Source organism: Eubalaena glacialis, chromosome 19 (genome assembly GCF_028564815.1).
Source record: "Eubalaena glacialis isolate mEubGla1 chromosome 19, mEubGla1.1.hap2.+ XY, whole genome shotgun sequence".
Lineage (NCBI taxonomy): Eukaryota > Metazoa > Chordata > Mammalia > Artiodactyla > Balaenidae > Eubalaena > Eubalaena glacialis.
The window spans coordinates 37,095,812-37,120,747 of record NC_083734.1 but is presented as its reverse complement, the minus strand read 5'-3'; the positions used below and the strand labels follow the sequence as shown (position 1 = coordinate 37,120,747).

General features: G+C 42.3%; 1 protein-coding gene and 1 non-coding gene across 2 annotated transcripts; both read left to right on the top strand.

Annotated features, from left to right (window-relative positions):
* The first annotated feature begins 1,426 nt into the window (after positions 1 to 1,426).
* LOC133080778 (RAD52 motif-containing protein 1-like) lies at positions 1,427 to 21,426 on the top strand. Its single transcript, XM_061176882.1, has 8 exons — positions 1,427 to 1,551; positions 1,640 to 1,796; positions 2,177 to 2,356; positions 5,539 to 5,661; positions 6,037 to 6,205; positions 18,026 to 18,124; positions 19,778 to 19,863; positions 21,325 to 21,426. Exons 1-8 carry the CDS (start codon positions 1,427 to 1,429, stop codon positions 21,424 to 21,426), a joined length of 1,041 nt encoding a protein of 346 aa, XP_061032865.1.
* On the top strand, positions 2,431 to 2,503 carry TRNAK-UUU (transfer RNA lysine (anticodon UUU)). The gene has a single exon. It is a non-coding gene; the product is annotated as a tRNA-Lys (tRNA).
* Positions 21,427 to 24,936: the final 3,510 nt, after the last annotated feature.

The following is a 24,936-nucleotide window of genomic DNA, read 5'->3' as shown; positions in this document are numbered from 1 at the left end:
CACGCTCGGGACTTCCCGGGTGGCACAGTGGTTAAGAGTCCGCCTGCCAATGCAGGGGACACGGGTTTGATCCCCGGTACGGGGAGATCCCACATGCCGCAGAGCAACTAAGCCCGTGTGCCACAACTACTGAGCCTGTGCTCTAGAGCCCGTGAGCCACAACTACTGAAGCCCGCGTGCCTAGAACCCGTGCTCCGCAACAAGAGAAGCCATCGCGATGAGAAGCCCACGCACCACAACGAAGAGCAACCCATGCTCGCCGCAACTAGACAAAGCCGGCGCGCAGCAACAAGACCCAACGCAGCCAAAAATTAATTAATTAATTAATTAATTAATTTAAAAAACAATTTGTCAACCTCACAGATTTAAATCCACATATATAAGGAAGACTCTTGTGAAGATTTCTTAAATTAAGGGGCAGCATAAAATGACATGGTGTTTAACATCAGTGAAGTTTGGGTTTGGTCTCTACTTGCCACATTTACTGTCATGAACCTTAAGTAAGTCACTTAACCATCCTGAGTTCGAGTTTCTTCATCTAAAAAAAAGAAAGAAAGAACTGGGGAACTGGGAGATCAGTGGAGCAGTGCATCTGAGAGCATTCTGTACACCACAGTGCTGTACAAACACTGGCCTTTTTTTTCTCCCCCCCCAACCCCGGGATCTTAGTTCCCGGACCAGGGATTGAACCCGGGCCCTCAGCAGTGAAAGTGCAGAGTCCTAACCACTGGACCGCCTAGGAATTCCCGATGGCCTGTTAGTTTTAAATTCAGCACTTCATCCCAGTAGAGCGAGGAATTCCACATTTGGACCCACCTTCACTGGAGATGTCTGAAAAAGCTGCTTCTGGTCGCATGCCTTTTGGACTCTGTGGGCATCCCTTGATGATGGCATAGGACACAGGACCGGCCACTGCTGCATTTGGGAAGACTCGGACCGAATACAGCAGGCCAAACTGGGAGAAGACTGTGAACAGAGAATGCTGTAGGGTGGTCCCATGCTAAGTAAGTGCAGGAAATTTCACGCCCTGGACGCCAAACCGCCCGTTCCCTTCTATTCCCCCAGCCCTTCGCCGCAGGCAACTGTGGTGAGCCTGCAACTCCAAACACTTCTCATTTCAGGAACAGGTTTCCCTCTGAAATCCTAAGCTTCGAGAAGCATCAGGAGGCAATGCCGTCTGTTGGGAACTATATCTCAAAAATCTGTGGGGGCGAGCTGACTGCTCAGGTCGGCTCTAGAACTAAGATTCCTCTCAGCGGAGACCACAGGCAGATGAGGTGCTGAAGCAGTACCCCGGGGCACCCAGTTACTGAGGCGCAGGGTGGCTTCCTCCACCCCTCCCTCCGCCCCTGCTCGGCTCACTTGCAAGGCCTCGGCCGTGGGTCCAGAGCTCAGTTCCCATACCAGCAAGGTTTTGTCACCCACGATGGGAACCACAAAAGTTACCAACGTCACCAACCGACCGTTACCGCTCGTGCGCAGCTCGGTGCGCAAGCGGACTGCGCCTGCGCAGGCGCGTCTGCGCAGGCGCGCGTGCGCCTACGCAGACCGGTGCGCAGGTGCGCGTGCGCAGACGCGGTGAGCAGGGTGTCTGCGCAGACGCGCGTGCGCACCGCGTCTGCGCACCGCGTCTGCGCAGGCGCGCGTGCGCAGGCGCAGTCCGCTTGCGCACCGAGCCGCGCACGAGGGGTAACGGTCGGTTGGTGGCGTTGGTAACTTTTGTGGTTCCCATCGTGGGTGACAAAACCTTGCTGGTGTGGGAGCTGAGCTCTGGACCCACGGCCGAGGCCTTGCAAGTGAGCGGAGCCGGGGCGGAGGGAGGGGTGGAGGAAGCCACCCTGCGCCGCAGTAACTGGGCGCCCCGGGGTACTGCTTCAGCACCTCATCTGCCTGTGGTCTCCGCTGAGAGGAATCTTAGTTCTAGAGCCGACCTGAGCAGTCAGCTCGCCCCCACAGATTTTTGAGATATAGTTCCCAACAGACGGCATTGCCTCCTGATGCTTCTCGAAGCTTAGTATTTCAGAGGGAAACCTGTTCCTGAAATGAGAAGTGTTTGGAGTTGCAGGCTCACCACAGTTGCCTGCGGCGAAGGGCTGGGGGAATAGAAGGGAACGGGCGGTTTGGCTTCCAGGGCGTGAAATTTCCTGCACTTACTTAGCATGGGACCACCCTACAGCATTCTCTGTTCACAGTCTTCTCCCAGTTTGGCCTGCTGTATTCGGTCCGAGTCTTCCCAAATGCAGCAGTGGCCGGTCCTGTGTCCTATGCCATCATCAAGGTTTATTCAGCAAGGGATGCCCACAGAGTCCAAAAGGCATGCGACCAGAAGCAGCTTTTTCAGACATCTCCAGTGAAGGTGGGTCCAAATGTGGAATTCCTCGCTCTACTGGGATGAAGTGCTGAATTTAAAACTAATAGGCCATTGGGAATTCCTAGGCGGTCCAGTGGTTAGGACTCTGCACTTTTACTGCTGAGGGCCCGGGTTCAATCCCTGGTCCGGGAACTAAGATCCCGGGGCGGGGGGGGGAAGAAAAAAAAGGCCAGTGTTTGTACAGCACTGTGGTGTACAGAATGCTCTCAGATGCACTGCTCCACTGATCTCCCAGTTCCCCAGTTCTTTCTTTCTTTTTTTTAGATGAAGAAACTCGAACTCAGGATGGTTAAGTGACTTACTTAAGGTTCATGACAGTAAATGTGGCAAGTAGAGACCAAACCCAAACTTCACTGATGTTAAACACCATGTCATTTTATGCTGCCCCTTAATTTAAGAAATCTTCACAAGAGTCTTCCTTATATATGTGGATTTAAATCTGTGAGGTTGACAAATTGTTTTTTAAATTAATTAATTAATTAATTAATTAATTTTTGGCTGCGTTGGGTCTTGTTGCTGCGCGCCGGCTTTGTCTAGTTGCGGCGAGCATGGGTTGCTCTTCGTTGTGGTGCGTGGGCTTCTCATCGCGATGGCTTCTCTTGTTGCGGAGCACGGGTTCTAGGCACGCGGGCTTCAGTAGTTGTGGCTCACGGGCTCTAGAGCACAGGCTCAGTAGTTGTGGCACACGGGCTTAGTTGCTCTGCGGCATGTGGGATCTCCCCGTACCGGGGATCAAACCCGTGTCCCCTGCATTGGCAGGCGGACTCTTAACCACTGTGCCACCCGGGAAGTCCCGAGCGTGACAAACTTTTGTCAGATGTAACATAAAAGAGGCTTTGTCATCATCATCACTCTGAAACTGCCTATTCAGAACTCCCTTCAGATTCCAGAAAATGGTTAAAATATTCTTTAATGCATTGTAGAAACCTTATTCCATATTAACATGCCATCCAATTTTACTTCCCCAGAATTAACATTTCATTATGTGCCTCCATTCAGCCACCATTCCTTTTTCAAGGACCTTTTCAATTCCTCTGAATAAGTGAGTGAGGCTTCGATTTCCCAGAGCTTTCACTTTATAATTGTGTGTCTTCTCTGATTGGCTTCTTGCTCTGGCTACTTCCTACTGACCTTGCTGCCTATTCTCACCCATATTTCTTTACTCACTGATTTCACCTTTATTGAATCTGAGAACTCTCCTCAGATGTGACTCCAGGTACACTACCTCCCACTTCTGTACCCTGTTTAACACCCTCTTCAATCCTGGCTGTACTCCCTGGGACTGAAGTGATTTCATGTCAGGCATTATTTAATTTGCGGACCCTGCGACCATTTCACATAACCACTCAGATATTACGGATGGTCCTGGAAAGATTATGAGACAGTTACTTGGTATCAGTTGTGAGTAATGAGTTCTTTTCTTACATTGGACATTAAGACCATTCCATAAGCTTAGGTTCTGAGATTTTCACAGCATAAAGCCCGTCACTGATAGAGTAATGAAGAAAATGTTCTACAAGTCACTATAAGAGTTGAGAGGAAAGGGCATTCGTATTAGATTTCTATATTTAATGCAGAGCCTTAGTTTACTACCCACACCCCCGAAATTGTTACCTACTTTAATTATGCGTTCTCTTTAAATTTTATTTATTTATTTATTTGGTTGCACCGGGTCTTAGTTGCAGCAGGCGGGCTCCTTAGTTGTGGCTCAAGGGCTCCCCAGTTGCGGCATGTGGGCTCTCCAGTTGCAGCAGGCAGGCTCCTTTAGTTGTGGTTCGCAGGCTCCTTAACTGTGGCATGCAAACTCTTAGTTGCAGCATGCACGTGAGACCTAGTTCCCTGACCAGGGATCGAACCTGGGCCCCCTGCATTGGGAGCACAGAGTCTTAACCACTGCACCAGCAGGGAAGTTCCAATTATGTCTTCTTTTATTCATTAGCAGGTATACATACTTCTTATCTTTTTTCCCCTGTATTTTTCATAAATACAGACAAGAGAATAACATCTTCAAATAAAGTGAAGGAAAGGCCTAATGTATCTGAGTTTTTCTCAGTAGCACGAAGGGAAATGTTTGCCAGCAAGAACTGTGGCAAGGTTATCCCAGATGTCAACTGTCTCTACTACCCAGGGGCTCAGAGCCCTTCTGAAGCTTCCTAATTGTCCAGGACAGCTCCATTATGACTCACCGTACAGGGCCTAGCCTCCCTGTTTTAAATGTTGCGACACTCAACATTTAAAAATTAGTCTTCATTTCTCCTTCCCAGCAGGCAGCTTCAGTTGGAGAAAGTAATTTCATTTTCTTATGTACTCATTCATTCACTCAGTCAACAGACCATCACTCCTCTATTATATGCCAAGATCTATGCTTGTTTCTGGTAACAAGGAAAGAATAATATATGGTTCCTTCAAGCACTTAAGGAGCTCATAAACTAGTGACGGAGGAAGATGCACAAACAAATCAATAAAGAATTAACAATGCTTTGACTTTATTTGTATTATTTGAATTTTTATGACTATATTTATATACTACACCTTGTTCAAAATGGAAATAGACATTTAAGAAAGAACTAGTGATGTAAAAAATCCACAGTAATATGTAAGTTATTTAGAGAGTTAAGACTGGAAATATTTGCACTCTCAAAGAAGCTTGTTAGTGCAGATGAACCTCTAATTCTTTTGGTTGCTTTATTTACATTTATAGAAGTATATGTATTCCCTCTTCTAACAGGGGTTAGTAACTTGGGGAGGGGGTGCTACAGATTAAGGTCCTAATTCAGTGGCAGGTCTACCTTATCTCCACTTCAGGTCATATTCTCAAGCAGGAGCTACAGGATGAGACGACTAAAACAGTTCACTTCCTTTGCTTACCCCCAGCCCCGTAATAGGCTTCTGCTGGGCTTCCTTGGTTGCTTTCATCATCACTTTCACCACCAGAGGTCAGGGAACCTTCCGGTTAATCAGGGGCCCTGGAAATGATGCAGAAAAGTACTGACTTAAAAATAATAAATAACATTTATTTAGGGTTCACTGTGAACTCATTGCTTAAAATGTCCTACTTAATCTTTCTTCACAACCACTCTATGAAATTGGTATTGATAAATCTCAGGTATATCCAAAATAAGTCTCTATGTAGGGTTATGATATTTTTAGGTCTTTTATGTCTTTAGGTTCGTCTCGGCACCAGACATAAGGCGGTTCGACATAATACGCTTGCCCTAAACAGCTCCAGATGCCAAGAATTGGCAAATTACTACTTTGGTTTCAATGGGTGGTCAAAAAGGATCATCAGGGTAAACTCTGTAGATTTTCTTTGACTAACCAGACTCCTTTCAACATTGAACTCCTAGACTTTAGAGAGAAGAATAGAACAGGGCTATGGGGAGGAGATGTGAGAGGCTTGCACATGGAAGTATCTGAGCATTGGCCTGCCACCTAGAATTAGTGATAATCTCAATGACTTGGATGGTGGTGTTCATAATTTTCTCCAGTATTTGTATGGTATATAATAAAAAAGTGTTGTCTATATCTAGTCATTCATTTGCAAGTCTCACTTGATTTTGAAACTATAGCATACCTAAACTATTACCTGGGATTGCTGGAGTTTAGTTTTTATCTTTAACACCAGAATATTTTGAAGTCTAGCCTTTAATTCAAAATCCTAACAGCTTCAGGATCTTTCTAACCTTGAAGAAAGGGAAAATGAAGATATTGTGACACCACTTCAGAAGCAAAGCCTGAAGTTCTTCTGTGCTTTAGAGGTGGTGTTGCCCTCCCACGAGTGCAGGAGTCCTGGAGTTGGCATGGCTGAGGAACCTTTGGATAAGTTGGAGGAAGGTCTGTTTTCCAGTATGTGTGTGTGTGGGGGGAGGTGAGGGAGTGGGATTTCTCTTTTTTCCTTTCTTTCTGAAACTCAACTTTTAGATACATCATCACCTTGGCTAAGCAACTAAAGCCCTGGGCAGAATTTTACAAAATAGGTTTTTATCTTAGGCAATACCTGACAGCACCTTAAACTTTAGATTTTAGAACTGACTGCCTGCCAAGAAGCTTAGGAGGAGGGAAAATTAGTTATTTTTATTTATTTATTTTGGTTAATAATTTGTTTTGTGCTAAAATAGTCCTTCAAATACAGATGTCTTCTGGCCTTCAGTTATCCCAACAAAATCATTGTCTAAAGATTGAAATAAACTCTTGTGTAAATGTTCAGTCCTTTGCCTCCTATAGAGGGGCCTGAGCGGAAAAAGTAAATGTAGATCCCTAGAAAGGGGATTCCGATTGGTACTGAGTTTTTTCCTAGAATCCATGGCACTTGGGCTTAGGGTTTTAAGTCAGAGGCAGGGCTGTTCGCGAATGGAGTGGAGGAAGCTCCACCATCCACCTGAGTGGGTGATGGTTGAGGAGAGGCCAGATCATCTGCACTACCACCAAATCTATCTCACTGTATGAATCCAGCCCTTTACGCACAGGAGAGCAGGGTCTGTAGCAGTGTAGCCTCAGCTTGTCCATTTGAAATCTGTGAGTAACATGAGATTTGTGCCGCGTTCTTGGTTTGCATTTCCCATCGAGTATTTTAGGAACTTCCAGAATAGATCTGAGCGGTAAAAATGTGCCATGCCAGGGTATACCTACAACAGAGACATTCAACCGTACCCCAGTGTTGTGCCTGCCCTTAATCACTAAGATAATGATCTAAGAATGACAGATGCATTTTTAGTTTTAAACACATAACCTAGAAATCAGTTATTCAGCTAGGCATTTTAAATTCATCTGTTTTGGTTGGATTTAGGGTCATTATCATTCCTTATGAAAAGGAAGGTAACCCAGAAGCTTGCTATTCAGAAGGCTAAGACAGATGCATTCCGGCAACTGCTGATTGTGGTTTCAGGTAAGACTTTTTTTTTTTTTTTTTTTCAGTACTCAAAGTTCATTAAAATAAATGTCCTATGATATGTCCTTTAGTTGTAGTAAAAGTAGCTCTTATATACTTTATTTTTAACTTTTCTCTCTTTGAATATCAGTCACAGGCACAGACTCAACTTCTTATATAATGATAATAACTTTTTCTTACTGATGTTCAAGTATTCACAACTTAGCTACTAGTAGCAGCTTTAAGATGACTCTTTGTCCTTTCAACATTATCCTAGACAATTTCTTTTTTTTTTTTAACACACACACACACACACACACTGTATTTTATTTTTACAAGAGATAAATAGACTGACACCAAGCATTGTAAATGGATGACCACAACAAAAGCAACAATGATTGCAATTACCAAAGACGAAACACACTCATACTATGTCATAATATTGACATTCAGTCCAGTAATCCTCCACTGTAACAGCTCCTTTACTTTGCAGTGAAAATTGATTTTTATATTCTTTACCTCTGAGTCCTTGTGGAATTTTTTCTTTTTAATTCAAACAGAAAGTCACAAAAATTATAATCATCCTCATCAGTTCACTCAGTCCCATGTAATTAATTTTTTTTTCATCTTGATCTTTTGTTAGCACTTTTATGAGTTCATCAGTTTTCCATTAGAGTTCTGAAAATGCTTATTCATTCAGTTCAGCAGTACAGTTCCCAGAAACCTGTACTTGTCAGAGTCTTTTCTATGAATTCCTTGAAGATGAAACACTTTTATAGGAACATATTTGCAAAAGCATCAGAGTACATCCAGAACTGTCTGTAACTGACAAAAGACTTAAAAATGCCCATGGTTAAAGATTTGATGAAAGTTCATAATAGTGCAATTGACAATGAAATTTAGTTTTTTCTGAGATATACATTTTAAAGTAATAACTAGAATTATGACTTATAACATTATACCAGAACATATAAGATTTTTAGAAATTTCACGTAATGTCTGAAACATTTATATTAACATATTTCCATACAGATAACCCAATGAAAGTTTAGTATTAGTTGTTTTGTTTGTTTGTTTTTTTATACTGCAGGTTCTTATTAGTCATCAGTTTTATACAAATCAGTGTATACATGTCAATCCCAATCGTCCAATTCAGCACACCACCATCCCCACCCCACCGCAGTTTTCCCCCCTTGGTGTCCATATGTCTGTTCTCTACATCTGTATCTCAACTTCTGCCCTGCAAACCAGCTCATCTGTACCATTTTTCTAGGTTCCACATACATGCCTTAATATAGGATATTTGTTTTTCTCTTTCTGACTTACTTCACTCTGTATGACAGTCTCTAGATCCATCCACGTCTCAACAAATGACTCAGTTTCGTTCCTTTTTATGGCTGAGTAATATTCCATTGTATATATGTACCACATCTTCTTTAACCATTCGTCTGTCGATGGGCATTTAGGTTGCTTCCATGTCCTGGCTACTGTAAATAGTGCTGCAATGAACATTCGGGTGCATGTGTCTTTTTGAATTATGGTTTTCTCTGGGTATACGCCCAGTAGTGGGATTGCTGGATCATATGGTAAATCTATTTTTAGTTTTTTAAGGAACCTCCATACTGTTCTCCATAGTGGCTGTATCAATTTACATTCCCACCAACAGTGCAAGAGGGTTCCCCTTTCTCCACACCCTCTCCAGCATTTGCTGTTTGTAGATTTTCTGATGATACCCATTCTAACTGGTGTGAGGTGATACCTCATTGTAGTTTTGATTTGCATTTCTCTAATAATTAGTGATGTTGAGCCTCTTTTCATGTGCTTCTTGGCCATCTGTATGTCTTCTTTGGAGAAATGTCTATTTAGGTCTTCTGCCCATTTTTGGATTGGGTTGTTTGTTTCTTTAATATTGAGCTGAATGAGCTGTTTATATATTTTGGAGATTAATCCTTTGTCCATTGATTCGTTTGCAAATATCTTCTCCCATTCTGAGGGTTGTCTTTTCGTCTTGTTTATGGTTTCCTTTGCTGTGCAAAAGCTTTGAAGTTTCATTAGGTCCCATTTGTTAATTTTTGTTTTTATTTCCATTACTCTAGGAGGTGGATCAAAAAAGATCTTGCTGTGATTTATGTCAAAGAGTGTTCTTCCTATGTTTTCCTCTAAGAGTTTTATAGTGTCCGGTCTTACATTTAGGTCTCGAATCCATTTTGAGTTCACTTTTGTGTATGGTGTTAGGGAGTGTTCTAATTTCATTCTTTTACATGTATCTGTCCAGTTTTCCCAGCACTACTCATTGAAGAGACTGTCTTTTCTCCATTGTATATCTTTGCCTCCTTTGTCATAGATTAGTTGACCATAGGTGCGTGGGTTTATCTCTGGGCTTTCTATCTTGTTCCATTGATCTATGTTTCTGTTTTTGTGCCAGTACCATATTGTCTTGATTACTGTAGCTTTGTAGTATAGTCTGAAGTCAGGGAGTCTTATTCCTCCAGCTCTGTTTTTTTCCCTCAAGACTGCTTTGGCTATTTGGGGTCTTTTGTGTCTCCATACAAATTTTAAGATGATTTTTCTAGTTCCGTAAAAAATGCCATTGGTAATTTGATAGGGATTGCAGTGAATCTGTAGATTGCTTTGGGTAGTATAGTCATTTTCACAATATTGATTCTTCCAATCCAAGAACATGGTATATCTCTCCATCTGTTGGTATCATCTTTAATTTCTTTCATCAGTGTCTTATAGTTTTCTGCATACAGGTCTTTTGTCTCCCTAGGTAGGTTTATTCCTAGGTATTTTATTCTTTTTGTTGCAATGGTAAATGGGAGTGTTTCCATAATTTCTCTTTCAGATTGTTCATCATTAGTGTATAGGAATGCAAGAGATTTCTGTGCATTAATTTTGTATCCTGCAACTTTACCAAATTCATTGATTAGCTCTAGTAGTTTTCTGGTGGCATCTTTAGGAGTCCCTGTGTATAATATCATGTCATCTGCAAACAGTGACAGTTTTACTTCTTCTTTTCCAATTTGTATTCCTTTTATTTCTGTTTCTTCTCTGATTGCCGTGGCTAGGACTTCCAAAACTATGTTGAATAATAGTGGTGAGAGTGGACATCCTTGTCTCGTTCCTGATCTTAGAGGAAATGCTTCCAGTTTTTCACCATTGAGAATGATGTTTGCCTTGGGTTTGTCGTATATGGCCTTTATTATGTTGAGGTAAGTTCCCTCTATGCCCACTTTCTGGAGAGTTTTTATCATAAGTGGGTGTTGAATTTTGTCAAAAGCTTTTTCTGCATCTATTGAGATGATCATATGTTTTTTATTCTTCAATTTGTTAATATGGTGTATCACATTGATTGATTTGTGTATATTGAAGAATCCTTGCATCCCTGGGATAAATCCCACTTGATCGTGGTGTATGATCCTTTTAATGTGTTGTTGGATTCTGTTTGCTAGTATTTTGTTGAGGATTTTTGCATCTATATTCATCAGTGATATTGGTCTGTAATTTTCTTTTTTTGTAGTATCTTTGTCTGGTTTTGGTATCAGGGTGATGGTGGCCTCATAGAATGAGTTTGGGAGTGTTCCTTCGTCTGCAATTTTTTGGAAGAGTTTGAGAAGGATGGGTGTTACCTCTTCTCTAAATGTTTGATAGAATTCACCTGTGAAGCCATCTGGTCCTGGACTTTTGTTTGTTGGAAGATTTTTAATCACAGTTTCAATTTCATTACTTGTGATTGGTCTGTTCATATTTTCTGTTTCTTCCTGGTTCAGTCTGGGAAGGTTATACCTTTCTAAGAATTTGTCCATTTCTTCCAGGTTGTCCATTTTATTGGCATAGAGTTGCTTGTAGTAGTCTCTTAGGATGCTTTGTATTTCTGCGGTGTCTGTTGTAACTTCTCCTTTTTCATTTCTACTTTTATTGATTTGAGTCCTCTCCCTGTTTTTCTTGATGAGTCTGGCTAATGGCTTATCAATTTTTTTTATCTTCTCAAAAAACCAGCTTTTAGTTTTATTGATCTTTGCTATCGTTTTCTTTGTTTCTATTTCATTTATTTCCGCTCTGATCTTTATGATTTCTTTCCTTCTGCTAACTTTGGGTTTTGTTTGTTCTTCTTTCTCTAGTTCCTTTAGGTGTAAGGTTAGATTGTTTACTTGAGATTTTTCTTGTTTCTTTAGGTAGGCTTGTATAGCTATAAACTTCCGTCTTAAAACTGCTTTTGCTGCATCCCATAGGTTTTGGATCGTCGTGTTTTCATTGTCATTTGTCTCTAGGTATTTTTTGATTTCCTGCTTGATTTCTTCAGTGATCTCTTGGTTATTTAGTAATGTATTGTTTAGCCTCCATGTGTTTGTGTTTTTTACGTTTTTTTCCCTGTGATTCATTTCTAATCTCATAGCGTTGTGGTCAGAAAAGATGCTTGATATGATTTCAATTTTCTTAAATTTACTGAGGCTTGATTTGTGACCCAAGATGTGATCTATCCTGGAGAATGTTCCGTGCGCACTTGAGAAGAAAGTGTAATCTGCTGTTTTTGGATGGAATGTCCTATAAATATCAATTAAATCTATCTGGTCTATTGTGTCATTTAAAGCTTCTGTTTCCTTATTTATTTTCATTTTGGATGATCTGTCCATTGGTGTAAGTGAGGTGTTAAAGTCCCCCACTATTATTGTGTTACTGTTGATTTCCTCTTTTATAGCTGTTAGCAGTTACCTTATGTATTGAGGTGCTCCTATGTTGGGTGCATATATATTTATAATTGTTATATCTTCTTCTTGGATTGATCCCTTGATCATTATGTAGTGTCCTTCCTTGTCTCTTGTAACCTTCTTTATTTTAAAGTCTATTTTATCTGATATGAGTATAGCTACTGCAGCTTTCTTTTGATTTCCATTTGCATGGTATATCTTTTTCCGTCCCCTCACTTTCAGTCTGTATGTGTCCCTAGGTCTGAAGTGGGTCTCTTGTAGACAGCATATATATGGGTCTTGTTTTTGTATCCATTCAGCCAGCCTGTGTCTTTTGGTTGGAGCATTTAATCCATTCACTTTAAGGTAATTATCAATATGTATGTTCCTATGACCATTTTCTTAATTGTTTTGTTTTTGTTTTTGTAGGTCCTTTTCTTCTTTTGTGTTTCCCACTTAGATAAGTTCCTTTAGCATTTGTTGTAGAGCTGGTTTGGTGGTGCTGAATTCTCTTAGCTTTCGCTTGTCTGTAAAGCTTTTGATTTCTCTGTCAAATCTGAATGAGATCCTTGCCGGGTAGAGTAATCTTGGTTGTAGGTTCTTCCCTTTCATCACTTTAAGTATATCATGCCACTCCCTTCTGGCTTGTAGAGTTTCTGCTGAGAAATCAGCTGTTAACCTTATGGGAGTTCCCTTGTATGTTATTTGTCGTTTTTCCCTTGCTACTTTCAATAATTTTTCTTTGTCTTTAATTTTTGCCAATTTGATTACTATGTGTCTCGGCGTGTTTCTCCTTGGGTTTATCCTGTATGGGACTTGCTGCGCTTCCTGGACTTGGGTGGCTATTTCCTTTCCCATGTTAGGGAGGTTTTTGACTATAATCTCTTCAAATATTTTCTCGGCTCCTTTCTCTCTCTCTTCTCCTTCAGGGACCCCTATAATGCGAATGTTGTTGTGTTTCATGTTGTCCCAGAGGTCTCTTAGGCTGTCTTCATTTCTTTTCATTCTTTTTTCTTTAGTCTGTTCTGCAGCAGTGAATTCCACCATTCTGTCTTCCAGGTCACTTATCCGTTCTTCTGCCTCAGTTATTCTGCTATTGATTCTTTCTGGTGTAGTTTTCATTTCAGTTATTGTATTGTTCATCTCTGTTTGTTTGTTCTTTAATTCTTCTAGGTCTTTGTTAAACATTTCTTGCATCTTCTTGATCTTTGCCTCCATTCTTATTCCGAGGTCCTGGATCATCTTCACTATCATTATTCTGAATTCTTTTTCTGGAAGGTTGCCTATCTCCACTTCATTTAGTTGTTTTTCTGGGGTTTTATCTTGTTCCTTCATCTGTTATATAGCCCTCTGCCTTTTCATCTTGTCTGTCTTTCTGTGAATGTGGTTTTTGTGCCACAGGCTGCAGGATTATAGTTTTTCTTGCTTCTGCTGTCTGCCCTCTGGTGGTTGAGGCTATCTAAGAGGCTTGAAGGGAGGGTCTGGTGGTGGGTAGAGCTGACTGTTGCAGTGGTGGGCAGAGCTCAGTAAAACTTTAATCCACTTGACTGTTGATGGGTGGGGCTGGGTTCCCTCCCTGTTGGTTGTTTTGCCTGAGGCAACCCAACACTGGAGCCTACCTGGGCTCTTTGGTGGGGCTAATAACAGACTCTGGGAGGGCTCAGGCCAAGGAGTACGTCCCAGAACTTCTGCTGCCAGTGTCCTTGTCCCCTCGGTGAAACAGAGCCACCACCTGCCTCTGCAGGAGACCTTCCAACACTAACAGGTAGGTCTGGTTCAGTCTCCCCCGGGGTCACTGCTCCTTCCCCTGGGTCCCGATGTGCACACTATTTTGTGTGCGCCCTCCAAGAGTGGGGTCTCTGTTTCCCCCAGTCCTGTCGAAGTCCAGCAATCAATTCCCACTAGGCTTCAACGTCTGATTCTCTATGAATTCCTCCTCCCGTTGCTGGACCCCAGGTTGGGAAGCCTGACGTGGGGCTCAGAACCTTCACTCCACTGGGTGGACTTCTGTGTTATAAGTGTTCGCCAGTCTGTGAGTCACCCACCAACCAGTTATGGGATTTGATTTTACTCTGATTGCACCCCTCCTACCGTCTCATTGTGGCTTCTCCCTTGTCTTTGGATGTGGGGTATCTTTTTTGGTGAGTTCCAGCGTCCTCCTGTTGATGATTGTCCAGCAGCTAGTTGTGATTCTGGTGTTCTCACAAGAGGGAGTGAGAGCATGTCCTTCTACTCCACCATTTGAGGTCAATACCTGTGAAAAAAGGTATTTCTCCTTCCATATCCCAAAGCAACCTAATGATTGAAATTCTGTGTTTATTTTAAAAGTTAAATTTGGCAGGACCTCTTTAAAATCAGTAAGAGCCAATTTAAACTTATTTTCCATTATACAAGTAATACACGATTATATTCTCAATAGATAACAATGAAATAACAGGTATAGTGAAAACCCTCCTTGTGCCCTAATCCCCCACCCACTACTTTGAGTTTAGTATTAATCCTTCCAGACTCTTTTCCATACGTTTGAGTACATACATATTTACAGATAGCAAAATAGGTTTGTGTGTTTTTCTTATGTTTTTTTTACATAAGTAACATCCTGCAACTTGATTCCTTCATTTCATGATATGCCTTAGATTTCTTTCCTTCCCAGTACATAGAGGGTTACCTCATTCATTTAAACTCCTGCATAATATTCCATAGTATGACTGTATCACAGTTTAATAATGCCCCTATTGAAGGATGTTTAGATTATGTCCAGTTTTCTTGTTACTTGCATTGCTGCAATGAATATCCTTGTACATGCATTTTTGTGAGCCTGGTCATTTATTTCTATAGAATAGTTATCTAGAAATGGGATTGTTGGGGTGAAGACTATTTAGATATAAAATTTTAATTGCCCTCAAAAAAGTTGTGCCAGCTTATACTCCAGTCATCATGCTGTGATGCCATTCATTTCCCAACACCCTTCCACCACTGGATATTCTCCCCCCCCCCTTTTTTTTTTGCTAATGTGCTGGGTGAATAAAAGGGGTCCCATCTGAATTTGAATTTTTCTCATTACTTGTGAACTTAAATAACTTGATATGTTTACTGAACATTTGTATTTCATCTCTGAATTCTGTCCTTTGCCCATTTTTCTGTTACTATTTTTTTTTATTGATTTGTAGAAAAAGTCAGTTTAGATACATAAGTGATTTTGGAGAAAAACATTCAAAGTAATTTTTCATGACAATCTGTGGTCATATGCTTAGTTCAACTTGAATAGACAAGTCATAAAAGACTTCTGAATTAATAATAAGAGACATAACAGTCAATCTAAAAAGAGGTATTATGACCACCCTTAAAGAGATGCCCCCTTAGTCTGTCATCTTATTGGTAAGGAAAAAAATGCTATAACCAGGCAATTTTTTAAAATTTACAGATTTCCTAAATACTATATGTAGTTTATATTTCCCGTGATAGTATCTAACTTGGAGATTTTATTTCCCAAACTTGTAAGAAAAATGAAAGTCATTTGGCACAAGAAATAGATAATTTCCTCTGGGAGCGGAGAGGGGTGGTAGACTGAGGGACAGAGGTAAGAGAAAAAGTGTGAATTGTGTGCTACATATTTTTGGAATTTTGAGATGTGAATATATATGACATATTTTAAAAAAATAAATTGAATTTAAAAAAATAACTTTTAAAAAGCATGTGTTTGGGAGGCGATACACTATAACATGTGTCTGGTAAGGTTTGAAGACTTCTAAGTCAGCTTGAGGTTTCTACCTTATAAGCAGAGGTTCCTAACTTGAGGTCAGTGGTTCCCCAAAGCAGAATTTCTTAACCTCCCTCCTGCTCCCCCGTGTATACCTCTTTGGCCAGCTGCAGAAGCTTACGTTCTTGGGATAATGTTTTAAAATGTATAATAATTCAAAATATATAGAAAAACAAAGGAAATCAACTATACTGAAATAGTTTTCAGAATATTTTTAAAATTAGTGAAATAGTAATAAATATGCTTCTCTTAACACATTAAATAACAAGATATAGTGGTAGGTCTAATAAATATTATAATTCCAGGGTAGTGATGAGAATAAATGATATTTCGAGGTATCTGCAGCATATACGTGATATGAAATGACCTGTGATTTCTATTGGGGACCAAATTAACTATACTGCTGATCTACTGTGGTTTGTTGCCTACATTCATAATGGAAGGAAGTGCTGATTTTAGTTAGAGATTTGTGAAAACTGAGATGTAATTTTATTTCCCATCCAAGTTTGGCACTCTGGATTCAGTCCTCTCTATTCACAGACCTCTGCCCTAAAAGGATGATCCACAAGTCGAAATTGCATGCACACTTTTGCGTGTGTTCAAGAAAGTGCAGTTTTTTAGGGAAAAAGGCACAAAATGAAGTGTTAATTCTGGGGAAGTAAAATTGGATGGCATGTTAATATGGAATAAGGTTTCTACAATGCATTGAAGAATATTTTAACCATTTTCTGGAATCTGAAGGGAGTTCTGAATAGGCAGTTTGAGAGTGATGATGATGATGAAGCCTCCTTTATGTTACATCTGACAAAAGTTTGTCAATCTCGGGGCTTCCCTGGTGGCACAGTGGTTAAGAGTCCGCCTGCCAATGCAGGGGACACGGGTTCGATCCCTGGTCCGGGAAGATCCCACATGCCGCAGAGCAACTAAGTCCGTGTGCCACAACTACTGAGCCTGTGCTCTAGAGCCCGTGATCCACAACTACTGAAGCCCAATCTCAATGACTTGGATGGTGGTGTCCATAATTTTCCCCAGTATTTGTATGGTATATAATAAAAAATAGTTGTCCATATCTAGTCATTCATTTGCAAGTCTCACTTGATTTTGAAGCTATAGCATACCTAAACTATTACCTGGGATTGCTGGAGTTTAGTTTTTATCTCTAACACCAGAATATTTTGAAGTCTAGCCTTTAATTCAAAATCCTAACAGCTTCAGGATCTTTCTAACCTTGAAGAAAGGGAAAATGAAGATATTGTGACACCACTTCAGAAGCAAAGCCTGAAGTTCTTCTGTGCTTTAGAGGTGGTGTTGCCCTCCCACGAGTGCAGGAGTCCTGGAGTTGGCATGGCTGAGGAACCTTTGGATAAGTTGGAGGAAGGTCTGTTTTCCAGTATGTGTGTGTGTGTGGGGAGGTGAGGGAGTGGGATTTCTCTTTTTTCCTTTCTTTCTGAAACTCAACTTTTCAGATACATCATCACCTTGGCTAAGCAACTGAAGCCCTGGGCAGAATTTTTCTGCCTGACAATATAGGTTTTTGTCTTAGGCAATACCTGACAGCACCTTAAACTTTAGATTTTAGAACTGACTGCCTGCCAAGAAGCTTAGGAGGAGGGAAAATTAGTTATTTTTATTTATTTATTTTGGTTAATAATTTGTTTTGTGCTAAAATAGTCCTTCAAATACAGATGTCTTCTGGCCTTCAGTTATCCCAACAAAATCATTGTCTAAAGATTGAAATAAACTCTTGTGTAAATGTTCAGTCCTTTGCCTCCTAAAGAGGGGCCTGAGCGGAAAAAGTAAATGTAGATCCCTAGAAAGGGGATTCCGATTGGTACTGAGTTTTTTCCTAGAATCCATGGCACTTGGGCTTAGGGTTTTAAGTCAGAGGCAGGGCTGTTAGCGAATGGAGTGGAGGAGGCTCCACCATCCACCTGAGTGGTTGTTGGTTGAGGAGAGGCCAGATCATCTGCACTACCACCAAATCTATCTCACTGTATGAATCCAGCCCTTTACGCACAGGAGAGCAGGGTCTGTAGCAGTGTAGCCTCAGCTTGTCCATTTGAAATCTGTGAGTAACATGAGATTTGTGCCGCGTTCTTGGTTTGCATTTCCCATCGAGTATTTTAGGAACTTCCAGAATAGATCTGAGCGGTAAAAATGTGCCATGCCAGGGTATACCTACAACAGAGACATTCAACCGTACCCCAGTGTTGTGCCTGCCCTTAATCACTAAGATAATGATCTAAGAATGACAGATGCATTTTTAGTTTTAAACACATAACCTAGAAATCAGTTATTCAGCTAGGCATTTTAAATTCATCTGTTTTGGTTGGATTTAGGGTCATTATCATTCCTTATGAAAAGGAAGGTAACCCAGAAGCTTGCTATTCAGAAGGCTATGACAGATGCATTCCGGCAACTGCTGATTGTGGTTTTAGGTAAGACCTTTTTGATTGTCCTTGAAGTGCTTCAGTTTCAGTGAGCAAATCAACTTATTTGAAAAGTTAATTGGATGAAAATAATGGTTATCTAAAACATTACATATTCTTTCATTCACCAGATGCTTTCACAGCAGCAGTCTTAAATTTGTTCTTTGTGGCATTTATGAGAAAAACGACAGCAACTATTATTGTCCCCAGTGTTTAGATGTAGAATGACTTGCCTCAGTTCATACAGAAAGTGTTTGATCCAGTTCTTCCTCAACTGCTTGCTTATCATACAGAATAGTATAGTGATTATAAGCCTTGGACACCTGTATTTGAGTCCTACCTTTGTCTCTTAGATTTTGTTGTTGTTGTTGTTGCAATTTTAGGTTTTCCTAGCCAGAGACATTTGAAGGTATTTAATATCTGTAAGCTGCAATTTCTTTATCTGCAAATAGGGTTAGTAATTCAGCTTATCACCTAATGGGGGATATTGTAAGAGGAAATGAGAGGATGAATGTCAAAAGCTTAGAACTATGCCTGAAACATAGTAAGCAGACAAAATATATTGACTATTATTATTATCGTTGTTTTCTTGTTGAAGAGTTTATTAGATTATGTTTTTGGAATCAGCTTAAGTTCAGTTTTCATTTCTGATATATTGGGTGAATATGATTCTTATATAATAATCGGCTACGTTTTTGTGAGCCTTGAAAGGGGTCATGCTATTGAACAGCGTTGATTGTGTTCCCTATCGAGTTATACAGCAGTGAGAATGTCACAGGCTGTGCCCAAAGGAAACTTTATGATTAGTAGATTCCCGGAACAGAACTGCTCCTCTGCTTCACAGCCCTGCAGGCTTAGAGACTGAGAAATCCTAGCTAAGTTGTCAGAGACCTTATTTGCTTGTAAGAGTTGACCGTGGCTTGGTCTTGGCCTTCCAGACTGGGCAGTCCTTCCAGTGAAGTTTGACTTCCCTGGTCATCAGGCAGAATCTCCATCAGCTGTCAACTCTGGGTAACAACCTTTAAGAACCAAACTAAATGTCTGAGTTGTTTGTCCCTGATATGCAAAGGTATTGCTTATATGTACTCAAAACTCCTTAGACCAAAAAGCCTGGTGGCTCTAGCTTGCCTTGAGGAAAGCTGTATTGTCCAAAAGGTACATGGGCCAGTTTCTGCCAGTAGAGTGTTCAAATGCTCTCTCTCTCTGTCTCTGTCTCCAAAGCTTTGTTCATTGTATCTGGTAGAATTTTGGTCCCAAGGAGTAGGCACTTGCCTTGCTTCTAATATGAAGTATCTATTATAGTCCAGTGGTATCTATCCCAGGTTTGAACTCACTTTGACCCCCACCTAATGCCTTCCTATTTAATTGTATTGTGGTTGAACATTTTTGTTTCCACAGCTTTTAATTTCTATGTCATTATTCATTAGTTCTTATTTCTAAGATCATAAAAGTTTTTGAACCAAAGTTGATACTTCTTATATATTTTTTCACAAATAATTATGATAAAAACTGAAGTGTCAGATGAGGGCACTTCTAGGAAAGTGCTCTCATTTTCTGCTTTTAGAAATCAAAAGAATGTCTAATCATTGGGTGCTACCATTGTATACAGGAAGTTTTAGAACAAGAAAACTTCTGAATTGATCCTTGTTAACTTTATTTCAGAAAGTGGTAAAATAGCTGTGGCATATAGACCCTGTGAAGAGGTCACAGATGCTAGAACCGAAGAGGAGCTACAGGATTTAATTCAAGTATGTGGAGATTAAAAACTCAACGGGTACACAGCCAGTGTAGCCATAATTCAAAACAACCAGCAGGATTTGGAAGACTTTGGCATGCCTACTCAGCTCTGTCTTCCTTCGGAAAATGTGAAACTCTGAAACTGCTTTTGAGGCAGGGAATTTCTAGGACTTTTGCAAGTCCCGAGCCTTGTCTCTGGCTCCTTATTTGAAGTTTGGAGAGCAGGATTGAGGGCCATCAGTGTACGTCTACAGTTGTGGACACAGGAGAAGACACAGGCCTTTTAGAACTCCCCTCAAATAGAATTGCAGGGATTTGGGAACAAAGTAACTATGGCCTTAAGTGTGATTATGCTACAGTGTTTAAAAACTATTCATGCCTTTCAAGTAAGGTATATTACCCAGGTCTCAGCATCTCATATATATCTTGTGTTAAATATTTTGCCGAAGAACCTTTCTGTAAACCAATTATATGGATGCCTCGAATTAGGGATTAAGTTGTCAACGTAATTTCTAAAAGAAAACATTAATGTACTGCATATAGGATTTTTATTAAAAAGGAGCAAAAAAATGTGTTTCCTGTCATTGAGAGCTTAATTTGGGGCTAGATTTCTGATTATTTAACTCACCCCAATGTTGCAAAGTTTGTTCTGAAGGGAAGAAAGTAGAGAAAGAAAAGGTGGTTATGTTCTGAAAAATGTAAAAATTTTGAAAGTTTTTCCTGTACAAAATAATTATTTTAATTCAATTTAAATCAGTCAAGGAAACTTCAAACGTATCCATGTCTGGGCTTTAAGAAGTCTAGCTTCCTGTGAAATGTGAGAGGAAAGGATTCCGTATTGATACTAAAGATTTCGGAAAGCTGATTATAACAACAGATCCATTCCTAAATGAGGCCAATCTTGGAATCAGTTCCATTTAGAAACCATTATGTGCTAGGCACTGGAAATAAGATGAAGCTCCTTCTCTCTTGGAGTTTAGGTGTTAAAGGTGTACCAGACAATTAAAAATTTAGGACTAAAATTAAATAGATTATGAAAAGGACTGTGAAGAAAGTAAACTGGGTGCTAGTTACAGTATTTCAAGAAAACTACTTACCATGCTGACTTTAACATTCTAAGTGTCTTCTCCATGTGTGCACACAGGGTAGACCTCTGAAAAGTGACACTGTCGTTTTTTCTAGATTAATGGCTCTGTTGAGACAAGGTGGGTTGGGGGAAGTTTTCCCATGCTAATGTAAAGGGCCATTCACTTGGTTTTAGACTCTCTTTCCCAGAATGAATTGCTCACCTGCCCCAAAGCGCTCCTACAGAAGTTCTAGAGTCATCACTGATTCAGTGGTAACCCCTAATAACAGAGTGGTGAATTAATAATGAGACGTGAATACTGAGCGTTTGGAGGAAATGGCAACATTTTAGAATAACTGTAAGGTGTGCTCCCCTCCCGCTACCCTAACTGGTGCTCATTTTGCAGGTCAGCTACTTTTCTTGTCAGCCGTGTCGCCAAAGGGAGGAAGAATGCCTCTCAGACTTCAGCTTTGAGGAGGAAGTGTTCAGATTGCCAGAACTGGACTAGCACTTTTGAATGTCCCAGAATGCCAGGTCTTGTGGTTTCCTTGGGAAGCTCTGCATCCTTCCCAACCCCCCTCCACCCCTGGGCTGCTGGAGTTTGGGGCCACTCGGGTGTGCAGCCCAAATCCCGCCTCATTGTTCGGGGCCAGGGAGGGCAGGGAGGGGTTGGGAAGAGGGCCCGGCAGGACATAATTGTCGCCTTTGCAAGGAGAAGGATGGCTGGCGCCCTGGGGACTGTGGGAAAAAGGCCCACTCTGGTGGCGCGCATTGGATCTCCACACGAACCTAATAACGGTGGCGTAACTAAAGATGTCATAAATAACGGGTGGGACGTTAGGCAGGGGAGGGGCGCGCGATTGCTAACGGTGAGCCCTCGCGTCGCGGCGCTGGCATAGCGGTTCGGTTCGGCTCTGAAGGAGGATGTGGCTCCAGCTCCTCACTGGCCTGGGTTGCTGCGCCTGGGAGCCGCCACATGTTATGTGGCGGCTGCGCCTCTGTGTCGAGGGTGCGCCCCACGGCTCCTCCTCACATGGCAACGACGTTGGCTTCTAGTTCAGGCATTTCAGCCTCCGGAGTGGGCCCTGGGCCCCATCCAGGTGACCCCCAACCCCCCACGCGGCTGATCGAGGCTTGATCTTCACACGCCTCAGACCCCCCTCCCAAATTGCCCCATGCCCTTACACCCTGGCAGAAGCCGGGGGCTTTAATTACTTGACGTCCTCATCTCCAGTCCAGATGTTGGCCCCGCCTCATCAGGAGTTGACTGAGACTGAGGTTCCATACCCGGACACGGATTCGGTTGGAGAGCTGCCTACAGGGCCAGATCAGTTTGCTGTTCCACATCAGGATCTGAATAACAAGCAAACCCAACATCAAAAGCTCCCAGAGGAAGTTCCAGTGCTGGACTGGAATCAGAATCAGGCCTTGGTTCTGCCTTCTCAACGCAAATGTAAGACTAAAAACATGGGTCTAGATCAGGCTGAAGGTCACCAATCATTTGAAATACTTGTTCCACCTCTAGGTAGTAAGAGCTGAAAACCAATGAAGTTTATTGTTTCACCCCCAAACCTGAAGAAAGATCTAGTTCAGCATCAACGGCTTGCCAAAGTTGTTGTTGGAACTATAGGCCAATTTGAAAAAAAACACTCGGGGTCTAGAACAACAGTTGCAGGGTGATTATTTAGATCCCAGTATGGATGGATGCATTGTACCCTGAGGAGAGCCTACCTAGGGATTTTTTGGGGAGCCCAGATGAACCTCCAGAGCCCCCTGAGGAAGCTGAAATTTCTCCATCCCAGCAGGAGGCCCAAACTCGTCATCCAGAGCTCACTGAGGAGGCTGAATCTTTACCCCAGCAAGAGGCCCCTGCTCAGCATCCACAGACCCCTGAGGAGGTTGAATCTTTTTCACCCCAGGCAGAGGCCCGGGCTCAGCATCCAGAGCCCACTGAAGAGGTAGAGCTACCTCCACGTCAGCAGGAGGCTCCATCTCAGCCTTCAGAGGCCCCTGAGGAACTAGAAACTTCAAGTCCTCAGGAGGCCCTAGCCCAGCCTTTGGAGACACTTAAGGAGGTTGTAGTTCGACCAGTAGCACATCATGGGGTAAATGAAGCTCAGCAGTCAAACTTGTACAATGTCACTGTTAAACCTCTGGATCTGGCACTTACCATAACTCCACAGGTCACAAAAGAGGCTGAACCTTCTCCAGTCCAGCAGGAGACCCCATCTCATCCTCCAGAGAGCCCACAACCCAGCAGGAGACTCCAGATCAGCATCCACAGGCTCCTGAGGTTGTACCTTCTCCACCTCAGCAGGAAGCCACAGCTCAGCATCCACAGTCTCCTGGTGAGGTTGACTCCTCTCCAACCCAGTCTACAGAGCTCTCTAATGTGACTGTAGTTTTCTCTCCAGAGCATCATGTGACAACAGTTTCTCCTGTAGGTCAGGATCAAACTCCGCTTCTGCAGCGGCCTGATGTCACTGTTAAACCTGTGGATCTTGCACTTATCGTAACTGCAGCGTTCAGTAATGGGGTTGAAACTTCTCCACTCCAACAAGAAACCTCGGCTCAGTCTACAGTGTCCCCTGAGCAGTTGGAAGCTTTGTCAGTCCAGCAAGAGGTTTCAGATCAGCATCCAACCCCCTCTGAAAATGTTGAACCTTCTCCAGTTCAGCAGGGAGCTCCAACTCAACCTGAAGAGCTTCCTGAGGAAACTGAACCTTCTCCAAGCCAGCAGCAGAGCTCAGCTCAGCATCCAAAGCCCACTGAGTGGGTTGGCCCTTCTCCAGTCCAGCATCAGCACCCAACTCAGCTTCCAGGGGCCTCTACAGGTGGTGCAGCTCAACCTTCAGTACATAATGAAGTGACATTTTCACCTCTAGGTCCAGGTGAAGTTGAACATCCAGTGTTGCCTAATATCACAGTTAAACCCATGGATCTTGTGGTTGTCTTAACTCTAGAGCCCACTAAAGAGGTTGAACATCCTCCAGTGCAGCAGGAGGACCCTACTCAGACTCCAGATCCCCCTGGAGGGATCGAGCTTTCTTTAGTCCAGGAGGAGGCCCCAGCTCAGTCTCCAGTTCCCCAGGGGGGCTCAGCTATATCTCCTGAGCCCCCTAAGGAGGTGGTACCTTCTCCCACACAGCAGGAGCTTCAGGCTCAGTCACCAGAGCTCCCTGCAAAGGTGGAACCATTTCCAGTCCCTCAAGGGACCCTTCATCAGCTTCTACAGCCCCCTGAGAATATGGAATCTTCTCCAGTCCAACAGGAGTTCCCAGACCTACCTCTGGAACCTCTGAAAGAGACAGAACCTTCTCCAGCCCAGCAGGAGGCCCCATCTCAGCCTCCAGAGAGCCCTGAGGAGGTTGAACCTCCACCAGTCCAGCAGGAGGCCCTACCTCAGCCTCCAGAGAACCCCGAGGAGGTTGAACCTTCTCCAGTCCAGCAGCAGGCCCCTTCTCAGCCTCCAGAGCGCCCTGAGGAGGTTGAACCTTCTCTACTCCATCAAGAGGCCCCAACTCAGGCTCCAGGGTTCCCTACTTAATATGTACTTCAAATTCCAGTGAGTGGGGCTTCCCTGGTGGCGCAGTGGTTGAGAATCTGCCTGCCGATGCAGGGGACACGGGTTCGAGCCCTGGTCTGGGAAGATCCCACATGCCTCGGAGCAACTAGGCCTGTGAGCCACAACTATTGAACCTGCGCGTCTGGAGCCTGTGCTCCGCAACAAGAGAGGCCACGATAGTGAGAGGCCCGCGCACCGTGATGAAGAGTGGACCCCGCTTGCTGCAACTAGAGAAAGCCCTCGCACAGAAACAAAAACCCAACACAGCCAAAAATAAATAAATAAATAAAAAAAATTAAAAATGAATATCTGCTTATAAAAAAAAGGTAACCTATTAAAAATTCTTACAGATTAGTAAGAAAAAGAACAGTATTGCAATGGCAAAACCCTCATATAAATAATTCACAAAAATACAAATCAGTTCAAAATTAATTAAAAAAATAAATAAATAAA

Coding starts and splice junctions, on each gene's coding strand:
- LOC133080778 (XM_061176882.1), top strand. CDS start 1,427: ATGGGAACCACAAAAGTTACCAACGTCACCAACCGACCGTTACCGCTC. Junction 1,797..2,176: donor CCACGGCCGAGGCCTTGCAA/GTGAGCGGAGCC, acceptor ACCACCCTACAG/CATTCTCTGTTCACAGTCTT. Junction 19,864..21,324: donor AGCTACAGGATTTAATTCAA/GTATGTGGAGAT, acceptor CTCATTTTGCAG/GTCAGCTACTTTTCTTGTCA.